Source organism: Schistosoma mansoni, assembly GCF_000237925.1.
Source record: "Schistosoma mansoni, WGS project CABG00000000 data, chromosome 7 unplaced supercontig 0100, strain Puerto Rico, whole genome shotgun sequence".
In the NCBI taxonomy this organism is placed as follows: Eukaryota; Metazoa; Platyhelminthes; class Trematoda; order Strigeidida; family Schistosomatidae; genus Schistosoma; species Schistosoma mansoni.
In genome coordinates, this window is record NW_017386020.1 from 338340 (window position 1) to 360792 (window position 22453).

The following is a 22453-nucleotide window of genomic DNA, read 5'->3' on the forward strand; positions in this document are numbered from 1 at the left end:
CCATACTGGTAGATGCAGACTAACCTAGTCGGAGTTATCGCGACCAGATGTTAGAGACTGATTGATATGGTTCAGAATGTCGCAGATTAGTTTACTCTTTATATTCCTCTCGATCTTGAATTCCACCATTCCTTCATACATAACTTTCTACTTCGTCGTTTCGGAGCATGCTCTGAATATTCAATAGTTTTCATCGTTGCTACATTATTTTGACCCCTTTACTGTTCATCACGTTGTCTAATTTGGCATAAGAAGTTGGATCCAACACGTATGTACAAATCTCCACGTTGATAATGTCTGATTACCCTGTTAACCTAATTATCGCCCACCATCTCAATTTCGCTCTATTTTACCAGCGTCTATTTATATTCAACTTTCCTAATTAACTTTTTTCTATCCCAGACTTTTTAAATAAGTGTATCATTTGAAAATGTTGTCTTTTCTTATTTCATTCTAGTTAATTCTTATAGTTTGGTTATGTTTGTTTAATTACCCGTTTTTATTTACTACGTTATTTAGAAAGCTATAACACTTTTTGACAATTTCCGTATGGTTTAACACTACACCTACACTGTCACATTAAACGTATGGCTATATGGAAAATTTTTCCGTCTGTATGTAGAGTGTTATTGTAAATATGAAAACTTGTTATTAGTTTCAAAGTACATTACGAACATGTATGTTAATTTTGCATCCTAGTATATATGATATCGTTTCTAAAAAACACTTTTTTTATTTTTAGATGAAAACCACGTTTATACCACGTTATTTCGTCATAGTACGTGTTATGATGTTTTACCGGGTAGTGGAAAGTTGGTTATTTTAGACTCTCGTTTACCTGTAAGTTATTCATTGTATATACTTTTTTAAATGACAATATACGTATGATCATTTTTGTAGGGGTATGTGTCGGTTTATGTACCTGTGTTTACATAATTTGAAAAAACTCATTTCCTAAGCATTTATTTGTGTGTACATAGTAAAGATAGGAACTCTCAATATAATTCTTCATATACATGGATGCGATAACAACTTTCAACAATTAGCTCGAAGGTTTTCACCTTATTTACTGAATTTAAGTTTAAACAGCTGTGTACTATTACAAAATCCCTGACTTAAAGTAGTATACACAACCCTGTAGCTGATGAATAAGTCAAGTTCCTATGGGAAATGATTCAAGTGAAGATTACTGTAATCTATGAGTGTCTACGTAGCATACGTTTTCACAGAACAGGATGCATTACAACACTTAGTCTTTTTCGGTATCTTTGAGATACTGACTTTTCCTCACGTTTTTGAATTCTAGAAACCGATTTTATAAATATACCAAGTACATTTTCGGTTTTTGTCCGGTTTCGGTATTTAGACTTAGTGGTGTTCGACTTTAGAACTATTTGTCCACCTAAAGATAGCATCCAACTTTGCCGAATCTAAGATCTTTGGTCCGTCAAGGTAGTGACAATCAGATTGAACTGTTTTCAAAGAGGAGCATAGATTCTGATATTATGCAATCAGAACAATGGCCTTAATTTGTGAGAAACGTCAGGTGATGAGACTGAAAATCAATAACTGTGGTTCAAAACGCATTCTACTAGGCTTGTTACATGCTATTATTCCCAATTTTATCTGTTTTCAATGAAAATTTATACAATATTTCATTTTTCAGTATTATTTCATGCTTTTTTACTTTCCATATATTGATCTCATCTCTTTAAGTTGAAGTAAAGTGTAACGATCCGAATGGCATTGCGCAAGTGCTAGGTTCTAGATGTTTCGTATATGTTTCTTTACCTTTCTATGGTCCTATATAAAGTGATTGCTGTGTTAGAAGCGATTACGAGTTCACCTAGTCTGCGAGTGGAACAAAGACTTGTGACTAAACACCAATAAGCTAGCTATTCTGATGCGTCCCAACCCCGTTAAATAGAGAGAAGACGAAGTCCGAACGGGGAATAAATATATTTCTCAAGCAGTTAGAAGGTAAAAAGAGCGCTTTTAGCGTGCAAACAAAGAAATTCAAAGTAAAATTACAAAAATAAGCTATTTACCAAGTGAGTTCTGGGGATCTGACATCACCAACAGTGATCTAAAATTATGTCCTAATTTTTTGAATAATTACAATGTTTATTTTCAACTATTCAATTACTAGACGTTACGTGCAATATGTGCTCTATTGGATAATGGAGTTATGGCGGCCCCAGTTTGGTGCAGTGAAACTCAATCATATATGGGTGTTTTTTCTCAAGAATTAGCTTTAGATATGATTGGACATTTACACTATACAGAAGTGATTAAAAGTAGTGATTCAGATATTCAAACATTGTCGTCTGGAAGTGTTACTGACACATCAACCGCAACAAATTCCTCATCATCTGGTTTCTTTGCTTCGTTCAATGCAAATCTTTACGGATGGGGTACAAAACAATTAGGAAAGGTTTTTAGTGAGTTTTTTCACGTCAGATTGAACATGCTTATAATGTGAAACATTGTCACACATACATTTTCACTGATTTAACAAACTAACATTTGACTAAGTGTTTATTTACAGTGCTTGACTAGTTGAGAATTTGTAAGTTTAATCGCGTTTACTCTTACCAGTTCTATTGATTCGCAATTTTCAAAAGCTATAAACTTGGATTATAGCTAGCAGTGCAATCCAAGACTTTAGTTTCAGCCTAGTCGTTGGGACTCGTTGGTGGGATCCACCTGGATTCCAGTGTTGATATCCACATTGAGACTTTAGTCCAACACCTTTTATTTCAGACTCCAACATGTTGTCCACTGAGCTACTTTGTTTCCTTGCCCAGTAACTTAACGGGAATGAGTTCTGTTTTAGAGGGTTTGTATCTTTTCATTCTTAGTATTTAGAACTGCAGTTGATTAGTCTGTATTGGTGCATTGGCATTCTGAGCGGATAGTCTTGATATTACAATCCTTAATATAAATAATGGAAAAATATTAATCCTTTCAAAATATATTGGTTGTTTTTTATTTTTACAAAATGTTTTACATTGAATGTTTACACAAATATAACAATTCATATTAACTGTAGTTCTCGAATAAGTTATCAAACTAGTATTAGCCGAATGCTCAATCATGTGAAAGTTATACCCTAAAGCATATTTCAAGCTTAGTAAAGAATCGACTCATGTCATGTGTATTTCTATCCTCACTACTGGAGTTTTACACGTGTCAACTTATGGCAGATGTGAGAACGCATTGTGCTTCTAACCTCTTTTGCAATGCATAGTTATTTTCATACACATTATCTTGATGGCTTGAATAATCATTTTCATGTGATGAAAAGATCTCTACGTGTTCTTTATATTATTCAATGGAATCTTTGTCGAAATTATTCATTTATAATAATAAGAACCATACTTTTTGGATTATAATAAAATATAAAAAAGACTCATTGTTTCAGTGTCATGATATATGCAGTTCGGTATTTCTATATCTCCTTGTAGTGAACAACTGGCTGGAAAAAAAGTTAAGATTCATTCATTATTAGTCAATTAGTCCTATTCATATCTAATGGTTACATGTTCTGTAAGTTTGCTACTCCACTAATCATTTTAGATTTTCATTATTTTGTATTTTGCTACTAATCATTTTTTTACTCTTATCATTATATTCACAAGTTTTTTGTTAAATATTTGACAGCTATCAATATGTTTGTGGTTGATTCACTTTTAGATTTCATGTATAGTCGTCCTGATCGTCAGCTTTTTTCAGATCTATTTGTATATCCCCATTACTGTTTACAAAAGGCACTTTATCGACTATTTCATCATAATCATTATCCTGAACAGCACCGTCCATATCACCAGAGTCAACATCCACATCATCAAGATAGTCTTTCTCATCATGATACTTTATTCAAATCCAAATTTTCCAACACTCGTGATCATCGTTCTTCATATCCTAATAACTCCACAAAAATGCCGATGGATGATAATCCAAATTATAAATTCAACCGACAGTCACCCAGTGTACTTCCAGGTCAATCCAGTCATTCATCATCGAGACTGAGTTTTTCCGAAGATAATGGTTCAGTAACCCTTCCGTATTCTCCACTACTTAGTTCACGGTCACCTGGTTACCAAATTTTTAACTCGAACAAATCAGATGATGCAATTTCAGGTGTTATATCAGAGGATTTTGAAAGAGTGTCGTCTAAGTGTTGTCCTCTTTCTAATCCAACCTCACTATACACATCACTTGTACCTTATCTAATTGTAATTGATGATCGTAGTGGAAATGCACTTGGTCTGTTATGTGCTGATCGTTTACTGGCATATTTACGTCTACGTGTAGATGAATTGCCGAATACAGGTCGAATGAATGTAAGTTTCTTTTAGGGTTACGAGTATTTTTTGTGTATAAACGATTATGGTTCTTGTGTTCTCATGTCGTGATTTTTAGATTGTAGCTATTAGAAATGACAAAATTTATTCAGGTAAGTATGCATTTAATGAGTAATCAGATTCGTCAAGATCATTGGGATAATACATTACGTTATCGCTGTGTTCTGCGCGAATTTCGTACTATGTGCATGTACTCTGCGCAATAATCAATGTAACTGCATTATGTGGTGGGTAAGTGATTAAAGCCCGTAACTTTCAACCTTTGTGTCACAGGTTAGAACTAGTTATCACTTATTTTGGCTTGGATAGCCTGCTAATATCACTACCACTCTTACAACTTAAGTGTCTTAAAAACTGAGTACAGAAACCTGTATTTAGTAACTGAGTTATGTCATTTAGTATAGATGTTCTTCAAATGTCCTATTTCATCTAATGAATGTTTTGATTAAATTTAGATTGGACTTTGGCTATAGAATTTAAACTGTTCAAGTTGACCAATAAAAAACCCTGGTCAAAGTAGTTTTCGCTCTGGTAACTTATTGACAGGAACTGTCTTGAACAAATGCTTACCACCTTAGAAATTGTATCCAGAATTGTTCAGCACTATCTTTAAAAGACATTATCTCTTATCTATTTCAGTTGTGACTATAAAACTTTATGCTTATTAATGAGTTTTAGCTAGTTCATTAATGTCATTTTGTTGGTGACCCCCTACCAACTACCAGTCGATTTGTAACTGCATTTATACACACATATATACTCAATTGTGTAGAATCAACGATGCTAGTCATAAATTATTCACAATATTTAACTACTGATGAAATTTAACGGAAGAGTAGTAGTATAACAGAAAAATTTATTTTTAAACCTTCATATTTTTAACCAACATTAATCTTAATTTAAGCAGAAATGGATTATTATTATTATTATCTGCTTGTATCAACCTGATCATGCCTATGAACTAGCGTGCATTTTACGCTCATTTTTGTATTATATTGTCACCAGGCTTTATATTAATATACATGCATAATTGGATGGATATATGAAAATATTAAACCAAGGAAAAAAAAATCTGAGTCGTTGATCACAATGAAATGGATTATAGAATTACACCTATTAAATGCGACGTACAAACTGATGATAAGTAGATAGGTAGTATACTAGTAGTAATGATAATATTGATGAAAATAATAAAAGTTTTAATCAATTATTCAACATAGGAAATTGGTCAAACTTGGACAAATAAGTTATTCAGATAATGATCATTAAGAATTATTACAATTATGTTTAGTTATGCCAATCCATTTTTCATTGTTATATTATTCTGCTCATAAATCAACTATCTTTACTATTTTATTATATTTCATATATCCATGTCAATATTCCTGTTTATTCTAGTAAAGCCTGACGATGTTCTAATGGAAAACAATATTGCTCGCTTATGTGTGTGTTGTTCTAGTTCTCACCATAAGAATTTTGAATTTATTATTATTATTATTATTTGGTGTTTATAGATGATAGAGAAGCTCAACCTGTTATGACATCATGAAATGTTATGGTATCATCTTATTAGCTAGACACTAATATAATGCTAGATACTGTGATAAAGACAAGATCAAAATAAGTTATGTATTATCAAAAATATAGGATGGGATATTCAGTTGATTTTGAGTAATAAGATTTCTATCGGAAGAGTGTTTACATGATCTTGTTACATGGAATTATCAGTCTTCATGTCATATGTGATAATGTATAGTTTACGACATTCTGGTTACGAATGAACTACAAGTTCTGGTAAAAACTAATAAAATTATTAATTTCACATATATCCAAAAGGACATGTTTACGGGCACACATAAAGCGAGGAGTGGATGATTGATGGTTTTTGATACTTTGTTATTTATATGAATATTCGGCCGTCCAGTGCTTCCGGGTTTTCCATGGTGCTCAAGCTTCAATTGACTCATGATCTCAACTATTAAAATATTTTTTTATTCGAATGTAGAAAACCATGTAAAGAGCCATAAGATCAATATATTTTCCAACACATATAAACAGAAGCGTCAGATTAATTTATAGGGATGTACAGCTTAAGCGGGCTTCAAACCTGCTGTACAGGGATTGAAAGCTGAGTATCCTAAACATTAAGCTACAGTTCCGCTTAGACACACGAAGTGGTCTACGAGAAAAAAGAGTACTGTTTCATAGGTTCTATTGTTGTATTAGCGTAAATCTAATTCCTTTTTGATCGTATGAATGATTGTTTGTTGTCAAAATATACGTACTGTCTATCCTCATATGTAATAAATGACTTTATTTCGCGTTGGTGAACAACGGAGTTAAATACGTGAAATACGAGAATAAATTTAGAATACATATATTTTCTACACTCATTGATCTGGCCATGGAATCAGAGCGATGAAGCGACCAGAAGCGAGAGAAGCAAAGATGGTGCATAGTGGAGATGGCTGGGAAGCCAACTCGCTATGAGCAAGCATTACTCAATATTTATAATCAGACAAAAATGAGTGGCAGACATATGATGAATAGGATACGAAGGGTACACATATACGCTCATATAAAAATATAGTCAAGGTCGAATAATTAACAAGATCAAAATATGACTCATAATGGATAGGCGAATTAGCTTGGTCAGAAGCTAGAATAAAGTATATGGGCTTAACAGGTAAAACGATACTACACTATCACGAGTAGCTTTGGAAGACTTCAATTATGAACTCTGAGCAAACTCATCAACAATTTGTGTACACTGAACTTATATGTAAAAAAACTTTATAAATTTGTTTCATCTCCCTCAATATTTTGTAGGTTCCAATCGGTTCTGTTCACGGTCTTCGTTGGGCTGAACGGCATACATCAAAGAAACCAACAGATACTAAAGTAAGTTCAACACATTCTTTATCATCACAGCAGACTACAGCAGAATGTTTACAATTTAGAGAAATCCCTGTTTTACACCCAAATGATCGAGTTCGTGATGCTTTGCATGTGCTAACTAATTGGTTACCACAGTTACCATGTCTTCCTGTCGTACATTATCTGGATGATAATCAATCCCAGTCGATTGATCAGATCAGTTTTATTTCACCTGGTGATCTTTTAGTAAGTAATTTAATTGTATATATGTGTTCTACTTATATTAATAAAAGCAGCTTGTAAAGTTTTATCTAGGTACATGTGCAGATTCATTGTTGTAATACATAAGTCATCCATCAGGATCATACTATTTCTCCTATAAGTAACTAAATAAATATTGACTCAACGTGACTCAAGTTCAAGCATAGTGTGTTTAATAACCCAGTCCCCTTGTTTAAGGTTTTTGTAACGTATATTAAGTTCCGACTCAAGTGGGATTTTTGCATATCATTGTTTCACATATGTTTTATATACACATATTAGCAAATGTCAATTTGAAACTAAGTGTTAACATAACTTTGATATTCTTACTGATTTTTAGTTGAGGGTCTTGTCACTTCACATAGCAGGAATGATGTGATATTTATTATTTAGTAAACATCAAAGTGTATATCATTTTTTCGTAAAAATATGTTTCAGTTTACATAGTTCTTTTGTTTGAATTATTGCTTATTTGAGATGCTGTCCGTTTGTTTCTCTATTGTCTCGAGTAGAAAATCACTTTGTTGAATTTCTAAAGAATTAAGTTGTGACGTACTAGTTAAGGGTATTCTCCTTTCAACCAATAAGCCTCTGGTTCAAATTTAACTTCTCCATCTACTGATTTATTATTTATCTATTTAAACACATAAACATTGGTTCAAGGAGACACAAAATAGATATGCACCACTCAGTTATCATTGATATAGTGATGTCTGGGATACTTCCCGGGTTAATCTATTGGTTTTGTATATTGTGTGCTTACATTGAATTATTAATTATCGGTTAGTTTAATACAGCCTCCTTTATCATATCCAATCATATTAATCTTTTTTCATGGGACAAGTAGCAGAAAGCAGTACATCAACGATTTTAAAAAGACAATACATTTCTTTTCAAATATATTCACAATCCTTATTGTACAAATAATTAATTAATTAATCGATATGATTCGATCAACACTGAGGACTGGGCAAACATAACATTGATGGCTACTCAGGATAAATATGACTGTCCTACATATAAGTCTCACTTCGAATTACTTACTTACGCCTGTTACGCCTCATAGAGGAGCGTAGGACGCCAACCAGCACTCTTCATCCAACTCTGTCTTGGGAAATCCTTTCCAGTTGCTATCCATCCTTTCCATATCTGCTTTCAATTCTCGAGGCAGTGTGTTCTTTGGCCTTCCTCTTTTCCGCTTTCCTCCAGGATTCCGTGTTAGGGCTTGCCTCGTGATGCAGTTTGGTGATTTCCGTAATATATGTCCTATGCACTTCCAACGTCTTTTTCTAACTTCCTCTTCAACTGGAAGTTGGTTTGTCTTCTCCCACAGCAGTAGGTTGTTTCTTATGATATCCGGCCAATGGATGTTGATTATTTTGCGTAGGCAACTGTTTATAAATACTTGTACTTCTTTGATGATGGTTGTGGTAGTTCTCCACGTTTGAGTTCCGTACCGTGGAACTAACTGTCTTGACGTTCATATTGAAGATTGTGACTTTGATGTTGGTTGACAGACGGTTGTTTTGAGTTTCATATGTTCTTCAACTGTAGGAATGCTGTGCTTGCTGTTTTGCCAATTGGTTCGAATAGCTGGACGTTAATGATTTTAGCTGAGGTACGGGTTTTTACCTCACAGGATCACGGTAAGAGACGTGGGATATCATTTCCATCAAGATTCCCAATACATTCTGTTGATAATTAGCAGCTAGGTCTGGAACTTTTAGCTCGTTGCTTCCAGCCATTTCACATCAACGTGTTAACCGTTTTTACTGGGTCTTTACATGTTTAAAAATATAAATACTAGTACATAAGAAAAAATCAAATATTTGTAAAAGAACCTTTCCAACTTTTCCTTGCTCTTCTTTCTCCCTATGCAACTAATTAGAATTTCATTATTTGTTCTACTTCGGATACTGTACTCAACGAACCAATTAGTCGGATTATTGAGAAAAAATCCGTGGTAAGTAATTCAATGAAAATGTTCCTTTTTTTAATAATTAAATTTCTAATATATATATATATATATATATATATACTTTGTTGTTTTTCATTTTGTTACTTTTTTACTTACGCCTGTTGCTCCCAATGGAGCATAGGCCGCCTACCAGCATTCTTCAACCCACTCTGTCCTGAGCCTTTCTTTCTAGTTCTATCCAGTTTTTGTTCATTCTTCTCATGTCTGTCTCTATTTCTCAGTGTAATGTGTTCTTTGGTCTTCCTCTTCTCCTTTGACCTTCAGGATTCCATGTGAGGGCTTGTCCTTTGACGCAGTTGGGTGACTTCCATTTTGTGACCTGATGGAAAAACTGTTACAGTTAGTCTTATTTTTTAAGCTATATATATTAGGTGTCATTTAGTTAATAATGCCTGTTGTTAATAAAGGTTAGTTAGTTTTTATCACTGAGAGTGGTTGATATCTATCTCTTTCTGTACATATCACTACATTCATACCGTATTAAGAAGTTTGAGTCCAACTAATGAATGAGATCTTCTGATATCTTCAGTCATTCAACTTGTAATAATGGAAATTGTCCCGTTATCGATCAATTAACGTTTATTTGTATTTGTATTTCATCATTTATAACACGAATTCTGCTTCAATTTGGCACTAGAAAAATGCTTCACACGAAAAGAAACATTTTACAGTGTGATTAGTGGAAAACCAATCATGCAATCGAATAAATAAATGAAATGAACCGGAGTAATTTCGTTTTTATTAGAAAGGAATATCTTTTATGTAGCATATACAACATCCTAGATACACAAACGTTTCGAATATTTCCAACGGCTCACCGCGATTATACTGATTTTGATTGAAGAATTAGATCAATGTTAAGTGAAAAAAATGATAATTAGTGTTATGGAGGGACGCTGGAGTTTTAATTTAACCAGTATTAAATTTAAAAAAAAATCAATATGCAGTATGTTTTCGTTTCTCTCGTGTTCTCTAAGCTGAATGGTTTCATTTCAAAGTTTTCATCATTGTTACAGACGATGACATCATCGGCGCTTACTGAACGTCGAAGTCAGTTGTTTAATTTATTCAAAAGCGTTAAATCAGCCTATTCTGACTTACCAAACTCGTCACTTCTACATGAATTTAGCGCTGATGTTGTTCAGAGCGTCCTCCTGGGCTGCAAATCTTTCCCATCGTTTCAAAGTGTGGTACCTCTTGTAACAAGCGATTTTTTGAAGTGGGAGGACCTAATATTTTTATATCAGATGAAGGTTAAACTATACTATACGGATTGGATTTTATGCTTGTGAATAGATAGACGGCGAATAATCTTTATAGTTTTAAGAACCTTTTTTATTTATTTAATGTTTAATAATTGGTCTTTAGATTCATTATTCTATTTAGTATGCACTTGAAAATTCTTATCATAATCTTGTTTTGTATGTTTCATTTCGAATCATGTGAATTGAAATAGTATGGTGTTTTCTGTTGACTTACTTGAAGATGATTTCGATTGTCTTTCTCTGTGTGTATGATCTAATCAGCTGAAAACCAGAGAAATATTGTTCCCCTTTAATTGATGATTTAGCATAGAGTCTAAAATATAGACAAAAAGGATTGTTAGACTTAGTAATAATGCTGTACAGTGTTTTTTGAAGCATCAAAATATGAATTTTTATGGTTTGTTGATTTGCAAATTGGATGCGATATAAAATTTCTACCGTTTCCGTTAATATTCTGTACATAACAATTTATAGACAATAAAATACTTGAAACACTCATTTCGATTATAAAAAATAGTATGATTCATTTGTGACAAGATAGTTTTAGAGTACATTTACTCTCTTATTAGCTATTTCAACTTATCGTAACACTCTGAATACAATGATTAACCAGATGAAATTTTGAATCAGGGTTTCACAACTCTTCCAGGTAGATCCTCCGTACCCACCAATCTGAATGAAACTCCGGACGTTTTTTCTTCATCTTTTCATAAACACGCCCTTAGTGAGTTAAACTTCCTTGGTAGAGACAATAAACATCTAGACATAGAAGAACATTTCGAGAGGATGAGTGGATTTTCTCCACCCTCGCCCATATAAGGGCTTTATTTATTTATTTGAACACATAAACATTGGTACAAGGGGGCACCAAATATATATACGCCACACAAGTCACTTGATTTGTGTGTGGGCTACAACACTGCCGGGGTACCCAGACCGAAACAGATAGTTTACTTAGTGGGCCACACCCAGAGCCTTCAACCTAAAGGTCTGATTCACAAGGCAGTAGAGCAATGTTAGGAAATGCAGTTTCATGGTAGCCAGTGACCACCGATTGGTTCATACGCCATTTATTCCTTCAGGATCGTGGAGCCCATGTGCACCATTGGTTTGGAATGAGGGTTTTCCAACTCCCCTAGGTGAGCATTCCGTGTCCACCAACCCGGTTAAAGCACCTGGCATTCGCTTTTCGTCATTTCAATTTGGTAAACAACACCCCCGGCCACGAGAAGGCAGTGAGTAGGACTTCCTTGTCAGTGGTAGTATAGGTGTGGCCATATGAGATCATTTCGAGCGAGAGAGAGAGAGAGAAAGCAGATTCTCCCCACCCTTGGCCGTACCAGGGCATTTGGGGTACATAAATATGTGCAGGTATATATGAATAAGTTTATTTAATGGGGGAGCGGACAGCTTCTACTGAGTTCCGATCTCTGTCATTTTTCTATATGTCCATTAAACTGAAGGGGTTTTGTAGAATCTGGTTTACTTTGTGCGTTGTATTTATCATAGATTGATCTCACATAGGGTACCAATGAAAACCATAGAGCATTGGACATCTTTTTTTATTATCAGTACGGAATTTACCGCCAGTGTGCATCCGAGACCCCCAAATGAATCAAGCTAGAACCTTCCGATCTTGCCACGAATACGTATTCAGTGGTTTTGTAGTTCCGTTCTTCGTTAATCGTTCACCTCGTTGACCCTCTTAATACAAATCTTAACGGTGCATAAAATCAGAAGGCAAAGAGAAGCGGCAACTACAGTTTTATTAACAAATGACGCGGCCGGAAGGCTGTATGCACATGAGCAAATATCTGAGAGCGAAGCATAAATGACACTCATTGGAGATGGCGGGTGCGCCAACTCGCTTTAATCAATATTTATACTCAGATAAAAATAAATGACAGACATGTGATAAATAGAATACGCTGTGTACACACGCGCTCATATAAAAAATAGTCAGGGTTAATAAGTGAATAATTAACAAAGTCAAAACATGACTCATGATGGATAGGTGAATTGGCTTGTCCAGAAGCTAGAATAAAGCATATGAGCTTAACTTACCAACCGACAATACAGTTTGACACCTCGAAACCTGAAGGTCTTTGATTCAACCCATGGCGGGGTCGTGAGTTCACAACACTGTGGAGTCTTAAAACAAAACAGGTGCTTAGTGTCCCATGGTTTGCACTGTCACACAAAGTAGGAGATCAGTCTATGATAAGATTTTCGTTGTTATTTATACTGTTTTTATTATTTTTATTTACTATAGCACTGCCCTTATCAGCAACAGTGTGTTTGTTTCGTCACAGAAACTGTTGATATCGTATTAGATCGTATGTTTCGACTTAAAGTGAGTTTTTTTTAAAGTCTTTCTATTGTTATCATCGACTTATTGTTGCTATAGTTTCTCCTTCAAGCTCCATTGAATATTTGTGTTGTAGTTTTTACAGAGAATTGGCATATAATTCCCATTTAAACATTAAAATTAAAAACACGAAGTTCAGCGAAGGGATCTCTTTTCAACGAATTTATTATCAAGCTGTACAATCGTATATATGTATGAAAATGTTTTGTTAAAGTACTAATTCCGTGAGGAAATGTGAACACTTATAACCAAGATTATAATACTAGATTACGTAATACGAGTAATAACAATAGATTTAGTGAATATAATACGATGATTAAAATGAATAGAGAAGCTTAGTAATAGTGATGTGTTCTTTTAGCTGACTAGTCTGCTTCTTAGGGATGTAGAGGAGAAAACCATATACTATGGAACGAATAATCGGATCTTGTCCTACGCCTGCTCATAGTCAAGGAAATTGTTGTATGGTGACGAGTTCCATTCTATATATTGCTCAACAATGGTCCGTAGTGTAACGATTTGGTCTGATCCCTACGGAATCTGGTTTGTTGATCTCGAACTTGGGCGTCTACTGCGTCTTTCATCCGGTTCAGCAATACTCTATTGAAAACCTCTCCTGGCAAAGATAATAGTGTGATTCATTTCCTAGTTTTCACATTGCTCAGATCTCTTGCCTTTGGCATCTTGATGAGATAGCCTTTTTTCAAAACTGTCAGCACTAATTCCTCCTCTCAATTCTTCCTGAATAGATTGTACATCATTTTTGCAGTTGCTTTTATGTCTGATTTTATTGCTTCAGCTGGTATATTGATAGGTCCTGCTGTTTCCCAACCTTGATTTGACTGATGACCATCTTTATTTATTCGACCGTTGGTGGAGTGACATTTATAGGAAGGTTTGTGTGTGCTGCTTCGATGTCCGGTGGATTCAATGAAGCTGGTCTATTCAACAGTTTCTCGAAGTATTCTACTTATATTTTCCTCTGTTTTTGAATTTCTGTGATTGTCTTTCCTTCTTTGTCCTAGACTGGTCTCTTTGGTTTATCTGAACAGTTGACTAATTCTCTATTTCTTACAATATATGTTTTCTTTCGTTGACTTTAATGGTAGCAGAAATAGTTCGACAGGGAAGAGTAGTGATAACGTGAGTGGTTTTTTAGGAAGTGATAATTGCTATTAAATAAGATTTTGTGGTCTGCATGAATGATTTTCTTGAATCTTACCCATCACGAACGGGTCTAGTTTGTAGTAGTAACATCAAAAACTAGGACTCAGTCAGTTCTTGTTTCGTTCTAGTTGTGATAATTCTCCATTTTCAACACTTACAACGTCTTCAGTGACCAAACTCAGGACCTACATATCTCACAATGATCACTGTGAATTTATTAAAATTGAGAATGTGTAGTACTGCCTAGTGGCCCAGTAGTTAAATGGATAAGTCGATGTTGTGAAACTTGAGGGCTCTAGGTTTGAGTTATTGGTGAGGTTGTAAAAGCTTGCCCTACCCAAGAATCCCATATTACGACCAAGCAGCTATCCTGTGCTTTCTGGCTTACAAAGATAACTTTACTGAAATAAATCTGTGATGGATTTCATCAATAAATAAGTATAAGCAAAAATGAATGGTGACTAGCAGCGGAATCCAGGATGCGCATTTTGTCCTATTTGGGATTTGTTATCTGGATGCACCTGGGATGCAGGTACATAAAGTCCCAAATAGGACGGAACGCGTGTTCTGGATTCCATTGCTAGCCACCTTTCATCTTTGTTTATAAAGCTTGTGACTTAAGACAATATCGAGGCAATCCGCACTGCATGCACATATGCCAACAAGAGACTGATCAATTGCGGTCCTAAACAATAATGAGAAGATACAAGCAAACAACACTAATGGAATTTAAGATAGTATTGTTTTATATATTGCACATTCAACTTATTTTTGCTCAGTGACTTTGTGATTTTGTTTTATTATCACTTAGACACCCTGTTTGATTATGTTTGATACACGAAAAAATAGTGCATCATGTGCTGTAGCAAGTAAACCATTCGGTAGACCTGTTGGTATGGTTACCGCTAAAGACGTATTACATACAGTTATTTTAGGTCATCGTCATCATCCTTCTTCTTTACATCCACATCCAACTCATCATATTGATGAATCTTTGAATACAAGTCAAAACATATCCGGAGATGATTATATTCCATATCGAAGTAAAATACGTGACAATTATAAACGAACTGTTTCTTTCGAATCCGGAGTTCTGTCATCTAGCTGTCAAGATGGTTCAGAAAATATATTTGATGCACCGGATGGACAAGTCAAATTGGAACATTCTGAAGAAAAGTTTTCACGATCTGCTTCATTTGGTTCACTTCCTTCAAGTGGGACATTTTCTGTATCTAGTTCCAATTCCGAAGTGATGCATTCATTATCTAATGAACGTTTCACATCAACATGTACTGATACTGTTACAAGACGTGATCACTGTAATTGTACATGTCATCATAAACCATCTTCCATTCTCGATAATCACCAGCAATCTCATCACTCTAAAGATACTCAAAGTCCTGTAAATCCATCAGTCGGTTTTCTTGATAAAATCCACAATCGATCACTACATGGTTCAGGTCAAGAATGGTGTGCTGATCGACGATCTTCTGTACCATATACAACAAAAGCGAATATGAGAGGAGATTTAAATGTTCCAGAGAATAAAAGGTAATTATTATCTATAGTTTGATTAAGTTATTTAAAAGGTGTTTCTTCTGATAGATTTACCATCTATATAATATTAATGTCATTCAGTTGAGTGTGTATTTAACAGTAAAAAAAAACATTCATCATTCCATTGACTTATAGAATATACAATTAGGGTAATATTAATTATTTTGCACAAAGTTACTGCTATGACTTCATAATGAAAAAAATATGTTTATACTTTACAATGTGATTGTAACTTCTTATCGTATTACGAGATAACTTGTTATGAAATAGAACTATATAAAGTAAGTACTGTAACCTATTCTGAGTTGTTTACTGATAAGTCTGGGTGTACCACATAGTTTTAGATTACTTCTTTTTAAAAATATATTTATTTTGAATATTCCGTTTGTTGATGATGTTTATCTATGATCTTCACCTTTTACAAATATGGAAATGACACGTGTTGTTGTACTAAGAAACTTCCAATTAATTCAAGTATACTTTTACGCTTTACAGTTAAGTGATGATTTTTAACATTTAAAGATGTGATTATGCGTGTATGTCCATAATAGCCTAATGATAACAACACTTGACTATCAACTAGTAGATCCTTGGCTCAAAATACTCTTCGTTTGCTTTATGGAGCCCAAGAGTATATCTAGACTTTACAGACAACGTGGTTGAAGGCCATGTACACTAATTTGTACTAGGCGAATGGATGACATATTTTTATTTATTAGTATTGTCATCCATCTGATCATGTAACATTCTTCAATAAGCCATCAATACCCATCAATCAGCTTTAAGTAGTAAAACTCACCATATCGAAATTTCTAGCTTCGAGTTATAACCATGACTCAACAAGTACGATTTTCACTATATATTAGACAAATTTTCTTTGCTTCAAGCAACTGAACAATAATTCGATTTGATTAAAATTTTAATACTTGTCTTTATTCGATTGTTTAAATTAACTGTATATTTAAAACTTGCATGATACAATAGAAAGAAATAGATTTATTATAAGTAGTATATTTACTAATAGTAATATATCCATTAGTGTCATCGTACCGTTTATACTGGTACTAGTGTTCAAACATGTAACACATAATGATATGTTTAACATTGACTATAACATGTGTATTGTTATTTATCAATATTTAGGAATTATATCAGTTATTTTCCATTAACTGTAGTTTTCAAAGCGATATGTATATAACAGAGTTTGTAGTTACTGATTACAAGCAATTAACACTCTTATATAAAATGTGCGACTTGTGTGCTCAAATGTGATTGTTTAAATGGTTTTAATAAATAGGTTATTAGGTTATTTCTGTTATCATGACAGTTAAATAGAATAAAAACAGGAGTTTCCATCAGTTTCTATGGATAATAAACGTGTGAAATTAGAATTGCTAATAGGTTTGGATAGTTTACGGAAATTATTTTAAAGAAATAAATCTATGGGATATGCATTATAGATCCACTTTGAAATGCATTAATATTTCTATTAGTATTAGTTAAATATTGTGGATAATAATACTTGAATTAGATAAGAAAACTAATCAAAATACACCGATTTTTCACTGGAAACTGCACAATTGAAACTATATTTGTTTTCCTGTTTCTTCATGCGTATTATTTTCATTGATTCTCCTAATACTTTTTATTTAAAACTGTTTTGATCTGAAAGTGATTCACTTATGTCCAAAGTTTAACTTTGTTCCAATCAGTTAGTTTTAAACAATTGATAACATTCTTATTTCAATGATATCTAACCTTAACACATTCTACTGTCTCAAATTGGACAAAATACCTTCAATTTAGTTAATATGGCTATAAATTTAATTTAATATTACACACATTAATTTATCTCCACGAAGTTCGTGGAGTGTACTTTTGTGGAATTTTTTGAAGATAGAAGCGTGGTAATCACTACATTGCTTCATGAACATCAGCATTAGTGTCTAAATAAATCCATTTTTCGGGTTTCAAGTAGGACAAATCGCATACATTCAGGATCCCACCGCTTGTCACAATCCAAATGTACCTGACTGTTTTTTTAATCAAGCGACTTATTTCGCTCATTTTTTTGTAATATTTTTACTGATAATTTTTCTAATAAGATAATTCTTTTCTCTAAAAAAAACTCAACTATTTATAGAAAATCTATTCCGGAAGTTAACTCAAACCGATCGAAACAATTAACTGTTCCCAATGCTTACATACAGAACAATAATGATTTAAACAGTTCACTACAGTTAATCGACAATAGTTTTGATGGAATCAATGAATCGAATGTTGGCGATATTTCTCTTCAATTGAATAATAATAATAATCTTAAGAATAAACTGGACAAATTGGTCACTCAGGAAGAAGATGATACTGTTTTCCCAATGGATTAGAAGAATTTGGTTGGTTCTATTCTTTGTTGGTTTATTTGAAAGGAGACATCGATAACAACGCATGTGGTAGCCACGATTGAATATAATATTGATACTAGTTGTTTGTATTAATTGAGCGTTGTTGCACTTTCTTTGTATTCAATAAATTAAAAGTGCTAACAAAGTTTTTATATCTTTGTAGTACCTATTTGCCTTGAAATATCTCATCAGCTTTTGCTTTCTTTCATAATATATGTACATGACTGAAGAAAATAGAATAAACAAACTTCTGAATGATGATATATACATTCATATATATTTTCCGGTCGTGAAGAAAACACATATTACATACATCAGTCTATGCATACTCAACATATTCTTTTACTATTGTTGTTTCTTTAGTTAACAGAAACATGAATAGATGTTCATCACTGGCATATAATCACCCGTTTTTGTGGTTAAACGTAACTCTGTCGAATACTTTAGTGTTTTTTTATATGTGTATTTCATTTATTTTCATTTCTTTTATAAAAATCATGATTTTTAATAAAATTTAATTGGTGAATCTGATAACTAAGTAGTTAGCCGTCATACTCCTTTCAATTTTATTTTTGTTGAATAATCTAACATGTTTTACCATTTACAAGTGCGTTTATAAGTTGAGATTATCCAGGTTTACAATGTTTATTAAGTATCCTATATCTAATGATTTCATCCACTTTTCTGCTCATTTAGCGGGTGAGTGATACATATCGAAGTGTTAGTTTTATCAAACGGTTTCATTTCAAGTATCTAGAGTTATTCTCGATTGTTTGTTATGTACATGACAGTATGACTCAGTCGACCATATCGGATAAAAAACATAAATAAAATGAAATATATAATCTAAAATATACTATAATATTCAAGTGTTTGAACTACATACGATTATTCGACGTTACAATGAATAGGTGCCATAAACTGCATGTTTAAATTGATAGACAATATCATTATGTATTTTGAATATGAGTAAGGAGCATAGTATAATACATAGAAGAGAGGGAATTATTTTAAAAGTAGATAAGTGAATTATAAAAAGGTAACAAATAAATAAAATAGAATTATTGCCATAAATAATGTATGTTGTCAACTAAATCTTTCTCTATACACAATTTTGTAAGGTAGATTAGGCTTAAATTTTTACACCACCACTGGAAATATGGATTATTTCAAAGAATCAATCTGAAATTGAACATTTTAAATTGATCAGAAGGGGATTTGTGGAGATTTCAGTATTTTTCAAAGTTGAAATCATGAGTCAATTGAAGCTAGACCACTATCGAAAACCTGGAAGCACTGGACGGTCGTTTCGTCCTATTACGGGACTCCTCAACAGTGCGCACCCACGATCCCGCACTCGCGAGACTCGAACCCAGGACCTACTAGTCTCGAGCCAGAGCCCTTAACCGATAGACCACTGAGCCGGCATCCAACGGTGTTAATGTCTAACTTCAACCGATCCACGAATTATGAGCGACCATTCACCAATTGTCTTCAGTGAGTTGTTATCTCACAACAGACTTGGTTGAACTCCACTGGTCACTGCTTCCCACTAGAACTTCAGGACATGTATCTTGAAGTCAGTCACTAGTGAGCATATGATTATAATCAGAAGGGCATTTGTGGAGATTTCAGTATTGATCATATTTTGTAGAATGAAGGATACTATTAATCGATTTTTTCCCTTATCAAGCGATCTTGGTCAATGTAGTGATATACTATTTTGGTTAGAATTTTAATTAGTTAAGATAAGATGTTTGAGTATTTGAATGTAACACAAATGATCGTATTCTATCAAACCAATGACAACTTAACGTTTCATGACATGCAAATTAGAAATTTATAAAAACCAATGTTTGTTAGTTTTGACAAATTTAATGGATAATCATCTATAGTCTTATAAAAAACTTTTCTTCTAGCCCCTAAACAATATCTGTGAATACACTACGATTCACATAAATGGGAAATGATCATGCCAAGTTAATCTCATCATATTGTATCAGTGTTGTATATGACTGAAGTGATGGATGTTGTAAATAATGACTCCGATTAGAATAATTTTTTTTATAAAAAGAAGTTCAGATAAGTCAGTACTATATGAAATTTGCGTCAGATGGCTGGTACGTAAACTCAGTATATATTTTTATTATTACTCAGCTAGTTGAGGAATTTGTATTGTATGAAAATGAGGAAGCTAGCACTGAATTTATCACACAACTTATACTCTACATTCAAATTCAACTACTACACGAATCGAGTAACTAGCATCATTTAGTATAACTTGAGAAAAACTCAGGAAATTCACGTAACCTTGAAGACTGTCTATGAAGAAAAAACTGGATCAACTATTTCATTTGGAAGCCGTAAGGATGATTCTGAGTTAGGTGAGCCATCAAACTACTGAGCTGATGAAAACATCAAACATGCCTTGTGTTTTGTATTTTCTAATCAAGAATTCACTATGCGGATGGTTGCCGATCAAATAAATTTAAGAAAATCATCTGTGTTCATGATGTCAGACGATCCCAAGTTCTCAGAATGCTTTAAATAATGGAAATGCAGGTTGGGCAAGTGTATCGTCACAAATGTGAAGTATTTCGAAGAGGAGTAAAACTGTGGTGGACAAGAACACTAGTGGGAACAATCAAATGTATTTGAACACAAAATTACAGAATATCTCACTAAAATCCGACAACCATACAGTAAACAGTTAATTTGCCAACTATCAATCATTTCTCTCAATTTTGATCGTTCCTTCTGCAAATATCAGTCCATCGTCTCCGGTTATTATTGTTCATGAAAATTGCGTTCCGATTTTTCGTTATCGATCTCCTTCTGGAATGCATTCTATACCTGACCATCATATACCACTTATGTGGATATAAGTAACCCACACCACAAAACTAGTATACCCTCGGATTTCTAAAGCAAATTTCTTGCGACCTCAGAATACTTATTGAAGAGATTAATACACTTAGAGGCAATTGGTAAAACCATTTTTCTTCGACACTTCTAATCTTTATTCCAACTTTATTGAAAGACTATAATGTTACATAGTGAGCTGGACAATCTACTATCGTAGTAAGCAAAGTCACACTTGTTAATACTCATAAATAAGCTGGTTCCAAACGTTCTGTGCAAAATAAAGGAGGTCTTTAGATTTTCACTTACAGAAATCTGGCGAGCAATTTATTTGCGTATGTTTAACTGCTTGAAAAAATTTGTATAACGAATGGTAAAGTTGCCATCTCCCTAAAGACCGTTTATCTATTGGTTACATTAGATCTGTATTTCACAATAACATATAAGAGTTTCGGAAGTAACTTAAAGAGAAGTCAGGTACTGTTGACTGGTTACACACGTTAATCGTTGGTCTACTTCAACTTATTATCAGCTTTTGGGACTTTTACCTTGTCTTATTGCTAGAATCTCCCTGCGTAGTACTTTTATTTTCATATCACATGAAAACATTGCTAAGTAGGTATAAGTTTTATAGGCATTATCCGTGGTGTGTCTTCGAATTGCATGCAGTCAGGAGAACTGTACAGTTATAGTTATCAATTAGACTACATGTAACAAGTGTAGCAAGTACGGGTGATATATATGTGCGTAACTTGATTATAAGTTGGGCGGATAGATGCGGGAATATTCTATGAATTTTTATCTACACAGTCACCAACTGCAGCTCAGATGGGGTTAGAAATATGTATACTGCATATTTTTCTCCCGTAAACACGCAGATATCGTTGTCATGGTCAAACATCATTAAGCTGAACTCAAGTGACCAAAGCAGGTGTAAGACATTGTCGTATATTGTTCAATAGTTAATAAACACAACCTCACACAAAATGGTTGTACATTGCAAAATGTATGACGATGGATTAGTAAATCCCTTGGTCAAGTTTCTTGTTCATTTAAAAGCCATGAATGAAATCAATCTAATTATCCAATGTTTTACGAAGTAACCTCCCAGGAAGTTGTAAATATCATACTGAAGCAAATTTGGTTCACCGAAATAATGTCTTATAAGTTTTTCTAGTAATGGTCAATAAAAATTAGAGCTTCCGTGTAAAGTTAAGTATATTTGTAGTGCTTTACTTGCATTCAATTGTCTACATAATAGTACAAAACATCTCTCTGGGTTTATTTATGACTCAATAATCAATTCTAGCTACCCAGTATTCCTGACGTCTCCAAGATCTTCGCGCATC

General features: G+C 33.6%; 1 protein-coding gene across 1 annotated transcript in view; it reads left to right on the forward strand.

Moving 5' to 3' along the window:
• Nucleotides 1–18774, forward strand: part of Smp_144700 (AMP-activated protein kinase, gamma regulatory subunit, putative) — a gene marked incomplete at its 5' end in the record, with an annotated part of 38846 nt that extends 20072 nt beyond the window's left edge. The window contains 7 exons of the mRNA XM_018791029.1: nt 743–840; nt 2150–2441; nt 3664–4346; nt 7197–7490; nt 13021–13101; nt 15095–15834; nt 17984–18774. Coding sequence (XP_018645739.1) covers nt 743–840; nt 2150–2441; nt 3664–4346; nt 7197–7490; nt 13021–13101; nt 15095–15834; nt 17984–18224 — 2429 coding nt within the window. The 3' untranslated portion in view covers nt 18225–18774. The remainder of the gene's footprint in view (nt 1–742; nt 841–2149; nt 2442–3663; nt 4347–7196; nt 7491–13020; nt 13102–15094; nt 15835–17983) is intronic.
• Between the last annotated feature and the right edge of the window lie 3679 nt (nt 18775–22453).